The sequence below is a fragment of the Hypanus sabinus genome, chromosome 13, assembly GCF_030144855.1.
Source record: "Hypanus sabinus isolate sHypSab1 chromosome 13, sHypSab1.hap1, whole genome shotgun sequence".
Classification (NCBI taxonomy): domain Eukaryota; kingdom Metazoa; phylum Chordata; class Chondrichthyes; order Myliobatiformes; family Dasyatidae; genus Hypanus; species Hypanus sabinus.
This window is the reverse complement of record NC_082718.1, coordinates 96055107-96079791: the sequence shown is the minus strand read 5'-3', so window position 1 is coordinate 96079791 and position 24685 is coordinate 96055107. Positions and strand designations below refer to the sequence as shown.

General features: G+C 41.2%; 1 protein-coding gene across 1 annotated transcript in view; it reads left to right on the top strand.

Annotated features, from left to right (window-relative positions):
• LOC132403540 (calcium-binding protein 7) overlaps nucleotides 1–16199 on the top strand; it is a 71127-nt gene extending 54928 nt beyond the window's left edge. The window contains exons 4-5 of the mRNA XM_059986935.1: nucleotides 10583–10736; nucleotides 16072–16199. Of these exons, the coding sequence (XP_059842918.1) occupies nucleotides 10583–10736; nucleotides 16072–16199 (282 nt within the window). The remainder of the gene's footprint in view (nucleotides 1–10582; nucleotides 10737–16071) is intronic.
• The last annotated feature ends 8486 nt before the right edge of the window (nucleotides 16200–24685 follow it).

Genomic DNA, 24685 nt, shown 5'->3' with positions numbered 1-24685 from the left:
GCTTATTCCCTTCATTTTTATCACACCTACATTATTGTGACTAGTTACCATAATAAAATTTAAAACGTGCAACACAGGATACAATGCAGATTGTAAACAATTGTGTGGCTCCCATACCATTGATAGCACTGCAATACAAGACCTACAAGAAGTCACGTCTTTATTCATTTCCAACAACTCATGTTGGCAAATCCAAGAATTTGGCTGTCAATTCATTCTTCTTTGGTTAATTACACTGGTCCAACTTACTGACGGGATTACGCCATTTAAAACTGATTTCTATCTTCACAACTGTATTCCAGAAGTTATTTGTTAGTGCCCCGATCTAAACACGTTAGTATGATTAGATTTTAAATATAATTAAGTAAAAACAGCTGAACTTTAAACAGCAAACACGGGGAAGTCTGCAGATGCTGGAAATTCAAACAGCACACACAAAATGCTGGTGGAACACAGCAGGCCAGGCAGCATCTATAGGGAGAAGCACTGTCGACGTTACGTTCCTGACAAAGGGTCTCGGCCCGAAACATCGACAGCGCTTCTCCCTATAGATGCTGCCTGGCCTGCTGTGTTCCACCAGCATTTTGTGTGTGTTGTTGTTTGAACTTTAAACAGTACATTTTTACTCCCTTGAATCTTTTATTGATCGTTTAATAATTGGTGTTAGTGGTGCTATACTTTATCATGTCAGTAGTCCTTAAAAGTAGATACAGTGAAAAGGAGCAAAACTTTAAACCAAAATTAAATGCACTTTCCATTGCCACTAGTGGGCTGGAACAGAAGAGCATTAAGTCTACAGTGGCTAGGGAACTGTTTGCTAACCAGTTATTCACATCTTTCTGTTTATCACCATGGCCAGCCTGTTACTCAGGAAAACTGTTTATGAAATTTAAACTAGGTGCATGGGTGATAGAACAACGGAGGGCTGTAGAGGAGGTAAGGGTTAGATTGATCTCAGAGTAGGTTAACAAGTTGGCACGTCATCTGGACAAAGGACCTGTTCTGTGCTGTAATATTCTATGTTCACTCAAGTTGTGGTTGAGTTCCAGTGGACATTGTGTTGGTAGGGACGTTAGCTAGTGCACAGCTAGTACATATAAGAAGAATACAGCTGACTATCTCAATTATCAGTGAGTATGGAACAATATTGCTGATTCAACAATAGCACTGGAGCTGACCCTTGCTCTCTAATGGATTTCATCCCCATTTCTCGTATTGCTGAAAACACATTCAGCATCTGTAAGGACCCACATCCAGCTTGGTTGCTAACTCCACTATCAGTTGCAGTCTGACAAGATACTTTCTGGAGGATACTGACGTGACTGAAGCATGGGTGATATTATGGTAGATGTTAAAGAAGCTTATCTTGAACTCCTACCCGGGTGAGTGAGCATTCCATAGAGAACAGCATGAAAGGAAGAAGGAGCAGAGAGCAGGTAGAACAGGATAAAGGGGAAGAGGAGAATGCACTTTTCAGAAGGGCAAATCTTCCCTGGGTGTCCAGGGAGGACAGTTTGTCAACTAATCTCAGCAAGGAACATAGCTTGAATGAGCTACAATTCAGTCAGGACTTGTTTACTGAGACCTGCCACCTGCCATGTCCATACCACCTAGCACAGGGTGAGGACTGCCAGAGGCTGTCAAGATGACTGTGATTTCTTACACTTTTACTCTTGCAGGCTAGAACTAAAGACATTCGAAATGCTTCTCAGTTTGAGAAGCAAACTCAGTGACGGAGGTCACTGACAATCACTTTTCAAAGAGAGCTAAATACATTTCCTTCTCTCTGCTCGCAGAACTGGATTGAGAAAGAGGGAGAGAGAGAGAGAGTTCTATAAAGATGACAGGTATGCTTGTGATGCAGGGCTGCTGTGGTGCATCTCATGTCAAACCTGTTAGTGTACACTAATGAAAGAAGGTACCAATCCCTCAACGTCCTTCTGGCTGGGCCAGTGTATGAGTGCTTAGTGTCCTGTCAGCAGGCTGGATGCCTCCACCCTGATGCAGTCCACTGTGCCATCTACATTTAATCACCTCAAGCAAAGCGCAGCCATTGAATGAGAAGGGAATTTTCCTGATGAGATGACTGATGGTGCATTTTGTGCAATTCTGCCCGCAGCCCATTCTCCTGCCACCCCCACCGGGGATAGGGTTCCTCTTGTCCTCATCTACCACCCCACTAGCCTCCGCATCCTTCACCTAATTCTCCAGAACTTTCGCCATTTCCAACAGGATCCCACCACCAAACACACCTTTCACTCCCCCACATTCTATTTACTACTGGGATCACTTCCAACGGGATTCCCTTGTCCATTCGTCCCTCCCAACTGATCTCCCTCCTGATTCTTACCCTTGCAAGCTAAGCAAGTGCCACACCTGCCCCTATATCTCCTCCCTCACTACCATCAAGGATCCCAAACAGGTGAGGTGATACTTCAGCTGTGAGTCAGTTGGGGCCATCTACTCTATTCAATGCTCCCGGTGTGTCCTGCTGTATATTGGTGAGATCCAACGTAGATTGGGAGACCACTTTGCCGAAAACCTACGTCCACCAGTAAAAGCGAGATTTGCCGGTGGCCACCCATTTCACTTCTACTTCCCATTCCCATTCCGATGTGTCAGTCCATGGCCCCCTCTACTGCCGCAATGAGGCCACACTCAAGTTGGAGGAGCAACACCTGATATTCCATCTGTGTAACCTCTAATCTAAAGGGATGATCATTGAATTCTCGAGCTTCTGGTAATTGCTCCCCCTTCACCATTCCCCCAATCCCATTTCCCTCTCTTACCTTATCTCCTTACCTGCCCATCACCTCCCTCTGCTGCTCCTCCCCATTCCCTTTCTTCAGTGGTCTTCTACCCTCTCCTATCAGATTCCCCCTTCTCCTGCCCTTTATTTCTTTCACCAATCAACTTCCCAGCTCCTTACTTCACCCCTCCCCTTCCCCCAGATTCACCTGTCACCTACCACCTTGTACTTTTTCCTCCCCCTCCCCTCCCAACTTCTGAGTTCTCACCTCTCTTTCTCCAGTCCCAATGAGAGTCTCAGCCTGAAGTGTTGACTGTACTCTTTCCCATTGATGCTGCCTGGCCTGCTGAGCTCATTCAGCATTTTGTGTATGCTGTTGAGATGGCTGGTGATTTGGGTACACAGTCACTTACACACATTAATTATGAACTCAATGCATCCTCAACTGGCACTGCAAGGAACCTGATACACCGGACAATCGGAGTTTGCTAACGTAACAATCTACAGTCCATTGGACTAATATCGAGCAGTCTCACAACTCGGCAGTGCGGCTGTCAAGATTCATTGTGCACGCTGATCGGTCCTTGCCACCTGCTAAGTGACTAGCTGGAAGTACGAGGTGAGCACAAGGGAAGAAGCAAACTGGGCAGACCCTCTCTGAGAGTTGCCCTTGTGCGAGTTGTCTAACTGCAACGTCAGTAAATGCAGCCCAAAGTCCTGTTTCATCAATGCTGTCGTGACCGGGGGAGGTGGGGGGTGACAGAGTGGTCACCCATTCCATGCGGACACCAGTGCTGTCAACTCCAGCAGCCCAGGTCTGATCCTGACCTCCAGTGCTGGAGTTTGCATGTTCTCCGTGTGACCCCGTGGGGGTTTCCACACCTCAAAACTCTGTGAATTGGTCTGTACCCCTAGTGTGTGGGTGCGTGGAAGAATCTGGTGCGGTGGAGTTGATGGCCGCGTTGGGGAAGTAAAATAGAACCAGTCTCTGTGGAAGCTTGATGATCTATACACACCGGGTAAGCGGAAGGTCCTGATGCTGTGCTCAACGATTCTATGACTTACTTCCATTATATCGTCTACCTGGCTCAGAACAAAGACAAAGGCCAGCACACAATAAAATACCAAGCCAAATTTTACAGATCAAAGCATGCCACAATACATTAGAAATGTTATCTGATCACTCCTGTGCTCAGTGTAACCCACCACCGAGACCAAGGGTTCCCAATTTTGTTTATGCCATGGACCCCAAGTTGGGAACCCTTGATCTAGACTAATGATCTGACAGACTACAGGCATGGGATTGAAGCATCAAGATTAGGGGAACACTTTCCAAATGCAATTTACAAGTTAGTGCTCTACAGAGCCGTTCTTATCCCTACTTGACAGAGGATCGGCAATCCCAGTTAACTAGTGGAGGACAATTTGTTCTTCCCACTTTACCCACTGCTCGTTACATCGCTGGCGTTTAGGGCAGCTGTGAAAGGACGTCCCCCATCTCTGTCTCTATAGAAGGGTTGTGTGCATTGTTATTGTGCACGGTTCTGGTCACTGATTTATGGGAAAGATGTCAACAAAGTAGAGAGAGTACAGAGGAGATTTACTAGAATGTTACCTGGGCTTCAGCACCTAAGTTACAGACAAAGGTTGAACAAGTTAGGTCTTTATTCTTTGGAGCATAGAAGGTTGAGGGGGGGACTTGATAGAGGTATTTAAAATAATGAAGAGGATAGATCGAGTTGACGTGGATAGGCTTTTTCCATTGAGAGTAGGGGAGATTCAAACAAGAGGATATGAGTTGAGAGTTAAGGGGCTAAAGTTTAAGGGTAACACGAGGGGGAACTTCTTTACTCAGAGTGCGGTAGCTGTATGGAACAAGCTTCCAGTAGAAGTGGTAGAGGCAGGTTCAATATTGTCATTTTAAAAAAAAATTGTTAGGTACATGGACAGGAAAGGAATGGAGGGTTTTGGGCTGAGTGCAGGTCGGTGGGAGTAGGTGAGAGTAAGTGTTCGGCACGGACTAGAGGGGCAGAGATGGCCTGTTTACATGCTGTAATTGTTATATGGTTATATGATTCTTCATCGTTGTCTCCGTTAACAATTGTTTTTTGACCAGTCTGGGTTGTCAGCCCTGAGCTAAACCCCCAAATCAGGAGGACCGGTGGACCACTCTTAGTCTGGCCTCTACCTTTTGACCTGTTTGGCATGGGTGACCCTACCAAGAGCCAAAGCGTAAGACCCTGACTCCAGCCAACACAGCTCTCTGGGTCATTGAGGCAAGCAAGCCTCCAAATGCTACAAGAAGGTTGTGGTCCTCTTGGAGGACTTTGCTCTTTAGTTGTTAATTATTGCTGGCCATTTCTTAAGGTGTTTCTTGCTACACACGATATTGGCTGCAAGTTTAAACAAACCAGCTATTTAAATGGCCCGGCTGGTGTAGGTTGGGTGCAGCAATCATGTAAATCAGCCTACACCTACTGCAAAAATAATGGGCATGGTCTAATCCCCCATCAATCTTTACCAGAGCTGTAGAATTTAGCCTCCAGAGTCTATTACAAGAGACTAAACTGATAATGAGAGCATGCATAATCACCAGAAAACAATTGAAAGAAATTAGCACTCAGATATAATTGCTATGCTTAACCCAGGCAAAGCATGAAGAACAAGCAAGCAATCTTTCAGCAAAGCGACAGGGCTGAGGTACTTGGGAATGAATACTGTTGATTGATCTAAGTGGCAAGGAGATTCAGGATTCTTTACAACTTCGCGTTAAGCCAATAGCAGTGAAGCCACTTGAGAATAAACAGTATATCATCTGTTTTCAAATAGTGCCAGATGGAAATAAATCTGATTTCAATGCTAGAGTTCTTCACTTTCTGACAGCAACTCACAAGAACATAATGATGATGGATGTTCATCAGAACTCACTAGAGGGATTCAAGTGAAAAATACAAGTGTGTTACAGTAAGTTAATCTATAACATGACAATGAATCCTACCTGAACAAAAGGGCCAAGATGTATTCTTAACTCTTTGTTTTCCTATTAAAGCTCAATCAGAAAATGGAGGATCAAAAAAGAGTCCATGCCAGCAAATTTGCTGTTTCGTGGCTGCAGGAGAGTGCAAAACATAAAATAAATAGAAGTTGCAATAAAAAATAAAAGAAATATGTAGCACAAAAGAGTGAGGCATTCAGAAGTCCAATGGCAGAGGGCAAGAAGCTGTTCCTAAAATGTTGAGTGTGCATCTGCTGGCTCCTGTACCTCCTCCCTCATGGGAATGAGAAGATGAGAGACCTTCTTGAGGCACTGCCTTTTGCAGATGTCCTCAATGGTGGGGAGCTCTGTGCCCATGATGTCCGTATCCTTCAGATTATTGAATAACTGAATGTGGCATGGTACAATGACTTTACTTGATGGTATATTGTCACCATTACTTGAAAATCAAACCAAAACCACTGAGAGACTGAGTGAGGTGAGACATACTTCCAAGTCCAAAAAAGTGCGTTCGATCCTATATTACAAAACCTGCAAAGACGAACTAACTTACACAGCGATATTAGCAAAATAAGTGAAATGAGAGTTATTAGCAGTCAATAAAAATATTCATTCCCTGGCTCACCCGCTCTCTAACTAAACTAATGAGGACAAAATGTAAATATGTGACCATACTCATTTGCTTCTACCTCCTCCCAACCCACCTGACGAATTACTGTAACCCATTATAAATACATGCAACACAAAATACAATACAAAATACAATATATCTTATGTGGTCTAAATTATGTTCATCTTCATTCAGCCTTACTTGGATGTCTAGCATATTTATTGCGACTGTATTGATTTTTCCTTCACAAATTCACCAAAGGGAATTTTTTAAAACCCTCAGCCAAGACTTTTTTTTGTCCAACACACTTAGGAAATGTTGCAGATGAGTGTTAGTATTTCTACATTTTCACTGACTCTTTTATCTTCTTCCTTTTGCTGCTGGGTATTGCAGGCTTTGTTATGGGAGTGTTTCTAGCTATTCTCTTTACTGGCCATCTGTTGACATGTGCCAGACATTTTGTAGTATAGTCCATGCTGGTTCAATCCAATAGGCTTTGTAAATCAGTAGGGATGTGCCTCAGAAGTATGTGTGTAGGTTGATCCAACATCCTCCACAACTATGAAAGTTTGCCTTGAGAGTTTTGAGGTTGAATTTGTCCAACTCCAACTGCACCCGCACACCAGCACATTAGTAAGTATCAAACTTTGAGTGGCCCAAAGCCAAAGAGATCTTGCTTTAGTGGGAGATGTCAATGCAATAGTTATTGTGTTGATATTATTAGATCAGCATTCAATACTTACATAGATATTAAGTGAGACCTAATATCTGCGTAGATCTCCAATGCATGGTTCAAAGCTCAAAGTACATTTATTATCAAAGTATGTATAAATTATACAACCTCAAGATTCGTCTGCTTACAGGCAGCCACGAAACAAGAAACCCGATTGAACCCATTTAGAAAATGGCCCAACACTCAATGCGCAGAGAGAGAGAGAGAGAGAGAGAGAGAAAATAACACAAATCGTGCAGACAATTAAAGCAAACAACAGCATTCCAAACCAAATTGAGTTCCTGGACTCGGTGCCTGGAGCAGCAGGAGTAGGCCCATAGCCTGGGCTCAGTTCATCACACAGCACGGGCAAGTCGCCGTGAAGCTCGCAGACACCGATCAGCCTCGACGCCATGGAGAGATGAGTAAGCGTCCCGGAATTGGCCCACCGCTCGGCTCCAGTCCCAACACCCTGCCTTTTCACTCTATCTGGGCCAGCAAGAACCACAAATAGGCTGCAAAGGAATAGATTGAGAATATCACAGAAGCGAATGTTGTCTAAAATGCCTTGAACCGCTTTTTTATTGCCTTATTCAGAGAGTGTGGTCTTGCCATTGAGACTTCACCCCCCACCCAACTGCACCCGGGTCTCTGTGGTGTCTGCTCTGCACCAGCACAATGCAGTTCATCTGCTCATTTTAGTTTGTCCCAGGAACTCTGTCCATCCTCCTTAATTGACATGAACACCTTAGCCGTGGTTGTGTAAGAGGGTCATCCAGCAAAATCACATTCAAGAATTTCATTACACCGTACTTTAATGCATCATTGGATTGTAAGAGTGTTTGTAAGTGAGAGATGAAAGGTTAAAGGTGAAAGGTGAAAAGTTTAAGGGGAGCATGAGGGGATCTTCTTCACTCAGAAGCTGGTGAGAGTGTGGAACGAGCTGCCAGTGGAAGTGGTGGATACGGGTTCAATTTCAACACTTAAGGTAAGTACGTGGATGGGAGGGGTGTGGAGGTCTATGGTCCAGACATAGATTGATGGGACCAGACATGGACTAGATGGTTTGAAGGCCCTGTTTCACTCCTGTAGCGTTCAATGACTATGACTTTAAGTAAGTGGCCCAACTGTGAGCATTGAAATTAGATTGCAAACTCCGTCCCCTTCTTTTTTAAAAGGAGCAAGCTGTTGAATAAAATATCTTGAGATTCATTACTAGTAGATTACAGTGCACATCATGCTTAATGAATGCAGCCTTTCAAGGAGATCAGACAATTCCCTTATGATCCTGATGTGCAGGTGAATCAGCCCTCATCAATATAATTCTCAAACCAAGCCCTGTGGTGTGGAAATTGAGATCTTGCCTGCCCTCCAGGGAGCTGGCATGTACATTGGCCTAGTGACTCATCTCCAAACAGACCTCTTCTTCTCCCAAACTGACTGGAGATATGTATGTGGGAAGCTAAAAGCTGGGTCTTGCAACTCAACTGCTCTCAGCCGGTCAGATCACCCTCACATCACTGAAATGAGAAAGGCACGACAGTCATACGGAGCGGGGAGTGCAACTGGTGGGGCACAATCAAACCCATCTCCACGTCATTGGAGAAAGTGACCATGGGATGAGAGGGGCACGTGACGTGAGGAGAAGATCATATTGTCATTCATTTCTGGAGCTCCTCTGGACATGGTGTCTATGGCAGCCAAGTCCATAGTCACAAGCAGAGTCTCAGCTGCTTTGGAAAGATGGAAGGTATCGCCCATCTTTTGGAAGCCTTTGGTCCATTCTGATGCTCATCAGAAAAGAGCAATGCAGACAACACATGTATTATCACCAAATGGGCAACTTTAGTTTACTTATTTAGAGATACAACATGGAGCAGACCCTTCCAGCCCAACAAGCAGCCCACCCATTTAACCCTAGCCTAATCACAGGACAATTTACAATGCCTAATTTACCTACAAACCGGTACGTCTGTGAAATATTCAAGGAGGCCTACACATTCATGGGGAGGATGTACTGACAGCGCTGGAATTGAACCCCAAACTCCAATGCCCCGAGCCATAATAGTGTCGTGCTAACCACTACACTACCACAGCACCCCACATGCATATAGGCATCACGGTGGGTCATTCTGTGATAGAACGAGCTGTGTTTGAAGCAATTCCTCTGGCTTCAATGAGATGACACAACTAGACATTGTGAGACAACACAATGAGATGACATAGACAGAGTGGATATCCAACACCTTCTCCCCTGGGCAGCAAGGTGATTGAAGATAAGTATAGGGGGGATGTCAGAGGTGTTTTTTTTTTTAACACAGAGAGTGGTAAATGTGTGGAATGCTCTGCCAGGGGTGGTGGTAGAGGCAGATACATTAGGGGCATTTAAGAGACTCTTAATGGATGAAAGACACCCGGATGGCTTTGTGGGAAGGAAGGGTTAGATGAATGTTGGAGTAGGCTAAAAGGTCAGCACAATATCATGGGTCAAAGCGCCTATACTGTGCTGTACTGTTCTACGTTGCACAATATGTGAAAATTCTCCAGGTACACCCTCAAGGTCACAGTTGAGGTGACTGCTGAGAGTCCCCAGTTAAGGACCACCGGTGTGCTCAAGGTGGCCCAAAACATTGGCTGTTTAGTCCCCTTCACAGATACTGCCTGACTTGCTAAATTCCTCCAGCATTTTGAGTCTGTATTGTTAATTAGTGTCAGGTGGTATCATTTGTTGACAAAAGTTGATGAAATTATTCAAGTCATTTTGTTTGAAGGAAGTTTATGATTGACACCACTGATGCCTTTGAGTTATGACAAGAGGTGCACGGATGAAAAGCTTGCATGAAATACTAGGGTGCGTCTGTTCATGTTCAAAACAGGTTCCAAGTCAGAATTACATTTCTAGGTCATGATATTTTGTCCCACTAGTGGTAACTACATCACATTCTGGTAGGAAATTCTTTCATAGTAATATTAGATGCAAGACAGGAGACACACGAGAGACTGGAAATCTGGAGCAACACTCAAAGAATGCTGGAGGAACATATTGGGTCCAGCAGCTTTTATGGAGGCAAGTGGACGGTCGATGTTTCTGGATGAGACCCTTCAGCAAGACTGAAAGGAAAGAGGACAGAAGCCAGAATAAATGGGTTTGGGGATGGGGAGAGGAAGGAGCATGAAGGTGTTAGGTGAATCCAGGTGAGGGGTGGGGAAGAGAGGTAGGTGGGGGGGGGGAGGAGGAGAAGCTGGAATGGCAAAAAGCTCCCTAAACAATTAAACTATGAATTCAGTTGAAATATTACTACAGAATACTAACGTGGCCAAAATGTTCAAAAGGCTTGAGATTCAATGAAGGTTCCAGCTTGAGTTACAATTAAGTAACTCTTATCAGCTAAGCACAGAATCCCTTTGCAAGCTTCTATTGATAACTGTTGCTGACAGAAGTACAATGGTTATAGTAATGATCTCTGTACTCTGGGAATACTGGCTTGACATACTGTACTTCGCCTTCTCTTACAGTGTGATATGCAACGAATGACAGTGGAAGAGCTGAAGAGACTTCTGTATGAGGCATTTTGTGAACATTTGTCAATGAAAGACATAGAAAATATAATCATGACAGAAGAAGCAAGCCATGTGGAGAACACAGATGAATGTCCAGTTGACATTGACAGTAAGTTCAAAAAAATACAACTTCTGCAAAATAATTTCCAGGCTTCCAATAAATTTGAAGAGCAATGATAGTTTCTACAAGCATAAGGTGTCATTTGTTTTGACTCACACAATGGGAATAATAGTTTTGTTTTATTGACTCTATCAGAACCAGACATAATTGTGGTCACCTGTCCTGTGCTTATTGCTTCTAAGGTGGTTAACCTGATCTTCTGATCTACTCCTCAAAATGGGTAATACCCTGATAGAACACCCTATACCCACTTCAAAGCCTTTATATACTGTATCTTTGCTAAAGAGTAGTGCATTGAATTATTCTCAATATTCCTCAATAGAAAGTGGTTAATCACATTCCAGCAAAATCCCTTTGCCTTATATTGTTTGTTCAGTTCATAAGTTCGTGCATGTCAGATAATCTTCAGAGCACTCATCAAATTCTCTCATTGTTTCTGAAGATTTTTTTCCACCCATTCTCTTTTTCAATTAGCGCTATTTAAACTGTATAGTAGTTCCAAGATGCTTCATTTCACATCTTTCCAGAAGGTTCAAGGTTCAAAGCAAATTTATTATCAATGTTTTCTTGCAGGCATTCACAGTAAATCCAAGAAACACAATAGAATCAATGAAAGGCCACACCCAACAGGACAGGCAAACAACCAGTGTGCAAAAGACAATAAACTGTGCAAATACAAAGGAAAAAACTAATAGTAAATAAATATGCAATAAATATTCAGAACTTGAGATGAAGAGTCCTTGAAAGTGAGTCCATAAGTTGTGGGAACAGTTAGTGATGGGGCAAGTGAAGTTGAGTGAATTCAACCCGTCTGGTTCAAAAGTTTGATGATTCAGGGCTAATAACTGTTTCTGAACCTGGTGAGTCCTGAGGCTCCTGTACCTTCTTCTTATTGGCAGCAGCGAGAAGAGAGCACGGCCTGGGTGGTGGATGCTACTTTCCTGAGACCACGCTCCATGTGAATTTGCATGGTGGTGGGGAGGGCTTTCTCTGTGATAGACTGGGCCATATCCACTGCATTTCTGTTCAAGGGCATTGGTGTTTCTATATCAGTCTGTGACGCAGCCAGTCAAAATACTCTCCACCACACATCTACAGTTTAGAAATTTGGCAAAGTTTTTGATAGCGTGCTGAATCTTTGCTAACTTCTAAGGAAGTAGAGGCACTGTTGTGCTTTCTTCGTAATTACACTTGTGCCCAGGACAATTCCTCTGAAATGATAACACCAAGGAATTTAAAATTGTTGACCCTCTCCACTTCGGTTCCTTTGATGAAGACTGGCTCATGGACCTCCAGTTTCATCTTTGTGAAGTCAATAATCAGCTCCTTGGTCTTGCTGACATTGAGTAATGGTTGTTGTGGCTCCACTCAGCCAGGTTTCCAATCTCCCTCCTATATGTTGATTCATCATCACCTTTGATTCGACCAACAACAGTGGTGCTGCCAGAAAACTAAAAAATGGCAATGGAGCTGTGCTTAGCCTCACATTGGATTCCATCCATCATTCTTCTGCCCATTTCATTATTTGCCTCCCATCCTGAATTCTCATCTTCATCAATTGTTCTGCCACATTCATGTCATTTTCAAATGTATGGTATGGTTCCTTGTGCTTAAGACTAGGCCATTCATTAAAGAACAAAAAGGCATAGAACCAGTCCTTGAAGAACATCAATGACTTCACAGTCTGGAACACATCAATCTGCTGTGCTGTGCTACTTTGCTTCTTGGCACTGAGCCAATTCTGTGTTTTGTTGCCACCTGTCTTTTAAATCTGCAGCCTTCAATAAACCCTTGTTGAATGCCTCACTTACAATGTAAATGTACATCTACTGAGATACCAAGATGAATCTTCTCTGACATTTCATAAAAAAAACATAAATTCACTCATTATATACCCTTTGGCAAAACCATGTTGCCTCTCTTTGATTAACCCACAGGTTCCCAATGACAGTCCCCAATCATAAGACATAGGAGCAGAATTAGGCCATTTAGCCCATTGAGTCTGCTCCAGCATTCTATCATGTCTGATTTATTATCCCTCTCGATCCCAGTCTCCTCCATTTTCACCGTAGCCTTTCACACCCTGACATATCAAGAACCGATCATCCTTTGCTTTAAATATACTCAATGTCATGGCTTCCACAGCCATCTGTGGCAAGTAATTCCATGATTCACTACCTTCTGGCTAAATAAATACTTCCTCATCTCTGTTCTAAATGGATTTCTGTCCACTCAGAGGCTGTGCCCTCTGGTCCTAGGCTAGCCTATTATTGGAAACGTCCTCTCCACTCACACTCTATCTCGACCTTTCAATATTGAATAGGTTTCAATGAGATCCCCCCCTCATTCTGCTAAACTCCCGTGAGTACAGGCCGAGAGCCATCAAAGACTCCTCATAAGTTAACCCTTTCAATCCCTCAATAATCGTCTGGACCCTCTCCAATGTCAGCACATCTTTTTTTTAGATAAGTAGCCCAAAGCTGCTCACAATACTCCAAGTGCAGTCAGACCACTGACTCATAAGGTTTCAGCATGACAGCCTTACTTTTACAGCATATTCTAGTCCGCTCAAAATGAATGGCTTCCTCACCATTGACTGAACCTGCAAGTTAACCTTTAGAGAATCCTACACCTCTGACTTTTGAACATTCTCCCTGTTAGACATTAGTCTCTGCCTTTATTCCTTCTATCAAAGTTTATGATCACACACTTCCTAATACTATATTCCATCTGCCACTTCTTTGCCCGTTCTCCCAACCTGTCTAAGTCCTTCAGGGCCGTATCCACTACTTTTATGTAGGATTTTCCATTCAAGGGCATTGGTGTTTCCAAACTAGTCTGCAAATCAGTCTGAGATGCAGCCAGTCAACACTCTCTCCATCTACAGTTTGTCGAAGTTTTAGATGTCATGCCGTATCTTCGCAAATTCCTAATTAAATTGAGGCACTGCCGTGCTTTGTTTGTATTGCACTTTCGTGCTGAGCCCAGGGTTCTGAAATAGTAACAAAGAGGAATTTTAAAATGTTGACCCTCTCCACCTCTGATCCCCCAGTTTCCTCCTCTTGAATTCAATAATCGGCTCCTTGGTCTTTTCAATTTTCCAGTTTTTCTGAACCACTCTATAATCTAGTAACTCTTGAATGATCATTGCTAACACCTCTTGCAATTTCTTCGACTACCTCTTTCAAAACTTTGGGCTGTATTCCATCCAGTCCAGGTGACTTGAGACCTTTCAGCTTTCAAGTAGCTCCTCCTTAGTAATAGCAACTACACTCACTTCTGCCCCCTGACACTCAGTTTCCTTGTACACTGCCAGTGTCCTCCACTGTGAAGAATGATGCAAAATATTTATTAAGTTCATCTGCCTTTTCTTTGTCCTCCAGGACAACCTCTTCAGCATCATTTACCAGCTGTCAATTATCCATTCTTGCCTCTCTTTTACTCTTAATATATTTGAAAAAAAACTTATGGTATGCTCTATTATACTATTGGTTGCTTACCTTCATTTGTCATCTTTCCTCTCCATGTCTTTTTAGTTGCCTTCTGTCGGTTTTTAAAAGCTTCCTACTCCTCTAACTTCCCACTAATTTTTGCTATATTGTATGCCCCCTCTTTTCCTTCTATGCTGTCTTTGATTTCCCTTGTCAGCCACAGTTGCCTCATCCTCCCTTTAGAGTATTTCTTAATCTTTGGGATGTATCTCTCCTGCGCCTTCTGAATTGCCCCCAGAAACTCCAGCCATTGCTGTTCTGTTGCCATCCCTGCTAGTGTCTTTTCCCAGTCAACCTCAGCCAGCTCCTCTCTTATGTCTCTGTAATACCCTTTACTCCACTGTAAAATTGCTACATCTGATTTTATCATCTCCCTCTCAAATTGCACGGTGAATTCTGTCATATTATCACCACTGCCTCCCAAGTATTTCTTTACCTTATGGTTTATAATGGTCTGCATTAACTTTGGCACCTGATATTAGGTGGAAACCTGTGTGTATTATTCCACTTAACAATCTCTCCTTTCTTGAACAAGTCCTCAGGCAGTACACCTGTATCAAAAGAAGACTGAAGAGAGCTTCCTTTACTATTTTTATCTTTACTTCAGCAAGCTGGAATGCACTCTATCCAAACAATGTCAAATAACTGTACCATATGGAAAGAGATCATTGGGCCCACCTATCCACATTGATCAATGAGGATATGTCTGGAATACTCCCATCTCCCTGAATGTGGTCCATAGACTTCCATCCCCAGGCATTTGAAATACACATCTCGGCATTCCTCAGCTTCAACGATTCTCTCAGATGATGCATTCCAGCTGCTCATCCCTGTAAGTTAAGAAAGTCCCTTCTCATATCTCCTCTTCCCTCTAACCCCAAATCTGCATCTTTTATTTTATGTACCTTTGATAATGGAAAAGTTTCCAGCAACCTACCCTCTCTTTATCCATAATCTTATGTAACTCGGTCAAGACTTCTCTTACCTTCCTCTACTTTAGCAAGAACGGACCTAGCTTGTCCAGTTTCTTCTCATAAGCAAATTATTCCATTCTTAAATAAATCTTTTTTAAATCATTACTTTCCTGCTCATAACTATCTTCCTTGGTTTAACTTTACCTATTTCTTCTGTGAAAGCATGAACAGACAATTTATTTAACACTTCTGACACTTCTAAATCATTGAAATTAGCTCTTTCTCAGAAGAGTTTTTTCCATTAATATTTTTCAAAGGTCTTCTCATAATTATTTTAAACCAAATTATACTGTGATCATTCTGGTCTAGAGAATGCTACACACTTCACTTGCCCTACATAATTTCCCAAAAACAATTCCACAACTCCCAGAAACTACTCCCTTTCTTTTAAAAGCCAGCAGTTTTAATGATGTGAGAATTCTCAATTTCAACTCATCACTGCAGAAGACTACTCACATATTCAACTGGATAGAATGGCAGAATTTTTCTTCCTGTGAGTTGTGACATTGATTCTACAGCTATTGTTTCTGTGCCAAGGGATGGCCCTTCTGGGGAATTCAATATCAGCTGCTTTATCTGTTAAGTTCCCCCTTTTACTTGGTCTAAATCAAATATATTTATATGTTTAATTCAATACATATTATCTGATTAGTGTGCACTCCTTTCATTGTACTGTGTGCATCTGAAAATTAAACCACACTTGAATTGTATTTTCAGCTCTTTGTTGATTGCATTTGCCTCCACCTGGCAAGTTCCATCATTTCTCAGCTGGGTCAATAGTTATTGCTCTCAGTGGAGAAATATCGTGCAGTGTTTTGTGAATTCACAGAGTAAACTCTCTTTTGTTTCTGTCTGCAGCATGTTCCACGCAGCAAATCAAACAGACGTGTGTGAGAAAGAGTCTCATCTGTGCGTTTGCTATTGCTTTCATTATCAGTGTAATGCTCATAGCAGCCAATCAGGTGCTGAGAAGTGGGATGAAATGAGGGGACCATCCTCAAGTCGGCCTGTACCCCAACAACTCAGATAAACTGGTAGACAGCAGCGTGATTGCATGGTAGCCCTAGTGACTTTGGAATCCCTGAAAGAACTTCCCGCCTATACAGGAATACAGGAAAATAAATGCATGATAATGCATGGATTTTGAAACCTAGATGTGACAACATATATTTTGTGAATCTCTTGTAATGTAATGAACGCTACCAATAAGGGTATCACTACGTGCAGATGAAATCCACAGTATGCAAGACAATTTTGAATAGAAAGAAGATCGTTAGTAAAGACTGGAGGAGCTCCCATTATGCCAAAACGAATCCAAACATGTCCACATAAAGAAAGAAAAAATAAGACTGGTGAGTGAAGGGGTTCTAAATATTGCATTCTTATTTTCTCAAAAAAAAAAGACATTGCACTAGCTGTTTTATAGTGAAAGACATCACAGCGGAATTCCCAGACATCAGACAAATGCATCTGACTACCAGACCTGTCTGCTTTCAACAACAAAAAATCAATTGTCAGTATTTATTGTTGTAGTCTAAAGTTCGATACTATAATTTGCATTACACAACTTCATATCCATTGCAGATTTATTAATGAGCGTTATAGATGTCTTAGCCATGTATTATTGTACATGTTAAATCGTACTCTCTATTGGGCTGCATTCTGCTGATTTTGACATAGTAATGGTACTTACCTCTACCGCTAGGGAAGAAAAGCAGCAGGAGAAAAAGAATCTTAATATTCGCTGCACACTTCCCTTTGCCAATGTTGCTTGCTGACAGGGATCAGTTCGAAAGGAACCCCGGTGCCCAGTGACCACGATGTCATCAAACAGCAAGAATTTTCACAGACATCAAGCCAAGAAAGAAAAAGCACAACTTTTAGCTAACAATGTACAGAAATTGAAATTGGATTGCATACACAACTTTAAGCTAGAGGCTGAAATACCACAAATAAGTCTTATAAAAGTCAAACTTTTTTTTAACTTTAAACCCCGTTGGTTTTAAAATATTTGAGGATATAATGACGCTTAAAATTAAAGAAGTTTCTTTAAAATCTCACTTGCTCATGTTGAAACAAAGTTTGATATTTAAAGATAATTAGCAAGTGTTTTGAATTTTTGTCAGTTCACTGGTTTCCCTTGTGTGTAATGGGGAAGGCTACTACAATAACTACAGAGAAAGAGAAATAAAGTACTAACAGCAACTTCAGGATTTCAACCCAGGCAGCTCATGTAAAGAATATTGCCCTTAGCTCCTCGGTGCAATTACATCAATCATGGCAAACAGGGCATAGGCTGATGTGAGGTAATGTGATACATTACAGGTAAAAACTTTGGTGAGAAAAAAAAGCAATTAAACCAGTACAGATAGATTTAAATAGTTTATAATTTATAATGATCTTATATTCACTCAGAAAATTAAATTTTGTCAAACAATATATTGTCCCAATCAGCATTATTAAGTTAAAAAAAAACATTTTCAGCAATTGCTAGAATTGAAAGAAGCACAGAATTTGCTTTTCATCAACTTATCAGCCTTGATAAAAATTGATGCTTCCCTGTACGAGGCTTGTGCTAGGTTTTCAGGTAGCAATAGGATATCTTGATTTATCTTAATCAAGTTTTTATTATCCCATCAATATGGAGGAAACTAACTGTAACGTTAGAGGCTTGGATTCATTCTTGATTTGGCATAATGCTGTTTCTATGACTCTTTCCACAAATCAGTGGTTGAAAAGCACTTTAAAATAAAAGCAAAATAATTTCTAAGGAGTCCTAGTTAAACATTTTATTAAAACCACATGTATATTTTTGCAGATTTTGCTACATTAACTTTTATTCCTTTATGAAAGAAAGAAAAACAGATTTATGATTCACAGCATAATTATATTTCCCTGCAAAGGATTTTATTGCCACAGTCAATGGTGTTTGCTGTGTGAACTTAAGGCAAGGTTAGAAGAAATCAAACCAAATTCTTGGATATTTCAGAGTCTTAATGACTTCTGGGAAGTGAGATGATCTTTGTTGTAAGTGAACATAATTTACTTGAAAGATTTTGCACTAGAAAATGATTAAGAGTAGGTCATGCATCAGTATAGTGGGATGTTTACTGGCATCATATTATCAAGAGTCCTCCAGGTCTATATTAGAGATATTTATCCTTTGCTTTCAAAAAATCAATCGTCAGTCAAGTGGGTGGTGATGATAGAGATAACTTGGATGGGAGAAGGTTTGAGAACAGAACTAACAAGCTGCTTCCTTTTTTTATTCTCTATCTTGGCAGGACACCAAATATTTATTTGATAAATGTTATAAATAATTCATCATGTTTACTTAATCCTGAGAAATTTCATATTTCATGGAAAATCTGGAGGTATCCAATAAAAATGCATTTTGAACTGTAGCAAATTACTTTCAGGTCACCCTCACAAGTAACACTGTGGCTTAGATTTAAGTATAAAAATGTAGCACTATTAGTGATACAGTGTGGTAAAACAGCCAGTTATCATTAGTGGGAACTATACCATTTAGTTGCATAGCAGAAACATTCACACTTTTGCCTAGGAATTTACTGGCGAACACTTTCACTAATACCCAGCTATTGAGTTAAAAAACGCACTTATAAAGGAATCAAGTATAAGTGAATGTGAATAAGTGAAAGCATATCCAAGTAGATTGAAAACTTTCTTTTAAGAGTTAATTTGATGGAGTTCTTTAATTCTTTAATGAGACTGACATCCCATTTTAAAGCCATAATCTTTCAAATTTGTGACAACAAAATTCAGAGCAAATGCTAAAATTTTATAATGTTGGAAATATCTGAAATTTTCAATGGTTCAATAGGTCCATTTAATATCAGAGAATGTTTACAATCTTACTCTTCACAGACATCCACAAAACAGAAGGCAACCCCAAAGAATAAATGACAGAAAATCATTAGAACCCCATTGTTTTTGATGGATCAAATTCTCAATTAATTCTCCCATTACATTTTGAGGTGAATTGCATCCTATCAATTAAATTATTTGTTCTAAGTTTAATATTATCCAGTGGAACAGATAGATTCTGTCAAATTTCAGCCTTGGAGCCAAGTTCAAAGTTTGTATTTTTAAGCACTGATAGTCAACCATTAGGCCCTGAAAATGTACCAAGTGGTCCATCCTGGTGTCATTTTAGACAATTAAACCATTTTTTTCCCTAAACAGACTAATGCCTCTGTTAAAAAGCATTAAGGGTTAATATCCTGTGGCACATCAGGTTTCCTGGATGTTGAAATAGTAATACTATTTGGCCGGAATAAACTGTTTCAATAATTCTTTGCAGAACTATTTAACATAGAAGTTGGCATTCAAGCAATCAGATATGAGAAGCTGTCCCATCAGTGACGCTGTTAATCAGATTGTGTCCTACTGAAAGAATGGGACTGAGTTTCCCCCGATAATGGATTACAGGTGGCCAGTTAGTGGTAAGCACAGGCCAATGGTCAGATTTGTAGGGTCTATGACAAATTTTGGTTTGGGAACAAGAACCAAATGAGCTGGAGACCAAAACCTGAAACATTTTGGGCAGCCAGTAATGTTGAGAGGCCACACTCCTAGCCAAAGGAAGACTCATAAGCGTTCCCTCTGACTTCAGAGGCGTGATCTTCAGTGGTGGGGAGATGAGGAGGGTCAGTGACCTCGGCTGGATTAGTGCAGTTCAGTGAAGCACCCCAATCACTGCTGGCCGCAGAACTGTAAAGTGAAGCATACCATATTGACTTCTCTTCACCCTACTAGCCAACTAAGACAGGGCAGAGTACACGGTACAATCACTCTGTTCCTCAGTCGCATGAGGAATGATCAGCAAAGGTACATTAATGGAAAACCAAAAATCAACTGCCCTTTCCAGATGAATATGTGGGCTGCTTATTCAGAAACCCCGGTTAGATGGTAAGACAAATATCATCATTGTAAATGCGATGTCATTGTTTTGTGCTGGGCTGTAGGTCTCAAAAATTCAAACAATGCATTGATATCACTGTTGTGGTTACTAAGGGACATATTAGTTTAAAAACTAACTGTTAGACTAGTAACAAAACACAAAGGAATTTCATTTATTGCAGCAATAGCATCTGCACTGTGTGCAATATTATCATAATAAACCGAAGCAATGCAAAATCGTCTCCTAAAGTCATCTGTAGCTCTAGTACAGTGTTAATCATTCGTTATGTTACTAATAAGTTAGAAGATAATGAAAATTTAAAAATACACGTACAGTACAAAGTTTGTAATAAAAATAAAGAAAATTCAGTTTTAGGGATAATGCCCTGAAGTTTGTTCATTCTTCCCGTGCATTAACCGGAAGATTCAGTGACATCCATCACTAAGGATGTGTTCTGTAACTCCAATGGTATCCACAGCAGGTTTACTTACTCTGTTAAAGCACTCTAGGTTTTGATTAGGGAGATCACAGCGCGAGTACCTACAGGGAGAGTCTAATGTATGCACCATAGCCCACCAAAGTGTTCTCTGTGCAATATAATACATTTCTCTGCATGAAGGAATGTAAAGTACATTAGAGAAGTGTATATTTTATTTGATGAAAAATGTCTTAAGTTTACATTTGTGTTGAAAATATTTCAATTGTAGCATCAGTGTTTCTTTATCTCAATGAATCTTATAAACAGTTAAGAATGCCTTTAATTTTGTACATTGTATTTCTTGTCAATGCATAATGTGTAGGAGAAACTACAGTATAGCATAGCAAATTATGTTAAATTTGTTCATAAGGGTGATGTATGATTTACAATACTAGTAGATAGTTGAATACAATAGTTAAGAACCAGTTACCCCATACAGAACATGTTATCTGTGAGTACTGCATTTCTCCGCTCCATAATTCATGAAGTGTGAATTCAGATTTATATTTAAAAAGCTATTGAAAATATAAAATGAAAGCAATTATCCTCTTTTTGTAAGTCATACTGAAAAATATAACCTACTTATAGCTTATGGACATCCAAAGTTCAACTTAGTGGAAGTGTTACTTGTCATTGTGGTAACAGTATGTACTGTCCTTGTTTTCTGTTGTAAATGTAGTGAACTGTGTCTGGTCAAATTAGTGTTCAATTTAGAATTCAGAACATTTCTCAGCCCAGCAACCTGAGGCTGGATGTAATCAAAAGGGTGGTAAGAGCGACAGGCAGGACTGCACGCACAATATATGGACTGGAAGTAAATATCACAATACAGCAAATATTATCATGCTTGTATCATACCCCAAGCCGCAGGGTGTTCACGGGTTTAAAAAAAATCCAAATATCCATACAACAGGCTTTGATTTTCATCCACTGTGTTAAACATTTATTTCACAGCATTGTTCAGCTGATTCTCAGATTTTCTAGTTACTCTAATTGATTCTAGTTATTTTCTTTTAAGTTAGCAATTTATTTTTCCTTAAACTCCTCGTCAGAACAACAGAATCTACTGGTTAGGAAAGAAAACATCTTCATTCACATTATTAATGTCCACTAAGATTTCTTAAATTATCATTATAATTTTAAAGTCTGTAAGAAGAGGCGTTCCTTTCCAGTGCACTGCCTGAATCCCACTAGAGACTCCAACAAAGACTTCGAAGGTCTCATCGGTGTTGGCTACACATTAAATAGTTAATGGCTTTAGGCATAGGTTAACAAACACTCCAAAAACTGTGATCCACCATTGTAGTGAAGGTAGCCATTTGCCAACAAATAATGGATTCCAAGCTGTCTATAAACTATGTCTCAAAATTGTATGGGATTTTACTATGCAAGCTGCTGCTATAGACGGATAAATGTTGAAAGGGCTCTGTATTATTACTTCTCTCAATAAGCAAAGGGGCATGTGCATTAGAAGCTTTTTTAAAAAAAAATACATTGCTAACTAATGGTGATATAATGCTTAAACAAAGAGTAATTTTAAAGTATGTGATGTTATATTTTTAATGAAATGGTAAACTTTTTGTTGGTCTTTGTGATGGGCTTGATTGTAGAATTAAACATCAACAACATGAATTTTCTTTTGATAAATTTTGGTCAAACCCCACTAGGTTTTAGCCAAACCCCATTAAGATTTGGGTCAAAGAAGCTTCAAGGGTTCATTTGTTCGATCTTTGAGGAAGGGGATGTGCATGTACATGCACAAAATATCTGTGAGCAATTCAACAGTTCTCCTGGTCTGCTGGTTATTTTTTTTTCCCCTACTGATTCAACATGGTAGCCTGTTCTTTTATTTAGTAGCTAATAAATTGGTGGGTCTTTGACATCAAAATTATTGCACAAGAGTCAGACATTGTGATCTCAGACCTTCCAACTTGCCCTCATTGTAACTGGGTAAGATGGTATAAAAATTAGAAATAGGCGCTTGAATAGAAAGTGGTTTCACAAACGTGTATCATCATTGAAGTCAATCATGGCTGATGCATTCCTGGCCTTCACTCATCTTTTCTGACTACTCCCCCAAAGAAATCTGTCAGTCTCAATGTTCAATATCTCCTGTGGTTTAACCTCCATTGCTCTCTTGGGTGGAGGATTCCAAATATTTACAACCCCCTTAAAAAAATTCACAAGCTCCACTAAAATGGGCAATCTTTTACCTTGAAACTATAGCCATGAGTTCTAGACAGCTGCAGAGGGAAATATTCTCTAAACACCTACTTGTTGACCCTCCTTGGAATTTTGTATGTTACAATAAGACAACCTTTCATTACTCTAAAGTCAAGTATAAACCCTACCTTCTCAACGTTACCCCAGTAACCAATCACATGGGCCTTGTCTGAATGGTCTCCGCTGCTGATATGGCCCTCCTTAAACAAGGTGATCAAAACAGGATTCCCAAAGTGGCCAACTCGTGAAGTCAACAGTTCATCCTGTCAGAATTTCTCCATGGTATTAGTATGGCCTCACAGTTGTAGCTAGACTTACCTACTTGTACAGACTGGAGGAACATCACCTTATTGGTGGTCTAAAACAATGGCATGAATACTGGGTTTACCAGCTTTCCCAGTTTTAGGCAACCCACACCTCCTTTTGTTTCCCTTCCACCTTCCCACTCCCTCTGATACTTTCCCCAAGCTTCCTTCACTCATCTTTTCTTCTTGCCCCTCACTCACTTCACACACAAGACCCCACCCCATCTGGTTCCAACTGTTGCTACCTCTCCCCTTCTGGCTCCCATTCCCACCTCCTTTGCATGTTTGAATCTAGCACTGGTTGCACTTTGTGTCCCTGCTTATCCCCTCCAGCAGCTGTCTCCTAAATTCACATTCCCTTCCCTCCACCATGCTCCATATGATTCCCTCCCCGGTCTGCCTCCATCTATCATTCAACTGCCACTGCCTTCACACTTCACCCTCACTCACCACACCCGCCCCCCCCCCCCCCCCGTGGTGAACTACATATACCTGTCTGGACATGCCCCCCCACTGACTGCTCCTGTGGCTCCTCCCACAGACCCCGGTATAAAGGCGATTGGAGGCACAGACCCTTCCTCAGTCTCCAGGATGTTGTGTGATGGTCACTTGCTGCTTGTGCTTTCTTCTAGCCAATAAAAGCCTACCTTAACCCACATGATGCACCATCAATAACTCTTGGAGATGTGAGGCGAGATATAAGCTTTTATTGGCTGGAGGAAAGAACAAGCAGCAATTGACCACCACACTGCATCCTGGAGACTGAGGCCAGGGTGGAGTCCCCAATCGCCATGGGAGGAGCCACAGGAGCAGTCAGCACGGGGAGCGGGGGGGGGGCATGTCCAGACAGGTATATGTAGTTCACCACACCATGTCTCAGAGTTAGTGATGGTGCATCACCCCCACCCCCCCACTACCACTACCTGTCTTTCAGCTCTTCTTGGCCGACCAGTCCCCTCTGAATTCTTTCTTGGCACGCCACTTCTCCTCCTAATACCGGCTAGCTCGTTACTCCACTCTTAGTCCTGATGCAGGATTCCTACTTGAAATTTCTACAGATCCTTTCCTCCCACCGATGCTCCTTGACCCATTAAGTTATTTCAGCAGAACGTTTGTTGCTCCAGATTTCAGCATCTAAGACTCTTGTGTCTCTACTTCCCACTGAAGGCCAAAGTCCCACTTGCTTTCTTAATTAAGGTCTGTACCATCAAATAATGATGAAGTCACGTTTCATTTCTTAATAATCACCTGTGCTTTTCTCAAACGGAACAGCCAATGTTCTTAATGGAATTCCTAGCAAACTTTGCTGGACTTTACTATTGGCAGTTGGCTAAGAAATTTACCTTCTGAATATTTTGCCTTAAGTTGGAAGGTCTGAGAAGCTGATTCAAAAGAAGGCAACAATGTGGAGGCAGTATCTCTGACACCAGTACTTGAAATGATTTCACTGTCGTTGGTTGTCTTAAACCCCATTTCGGTCCCAAACACAATGAAGAACTTGTTGTTCCTGGTGCTGGAGGTACTGCATACTGTAGCCTAATG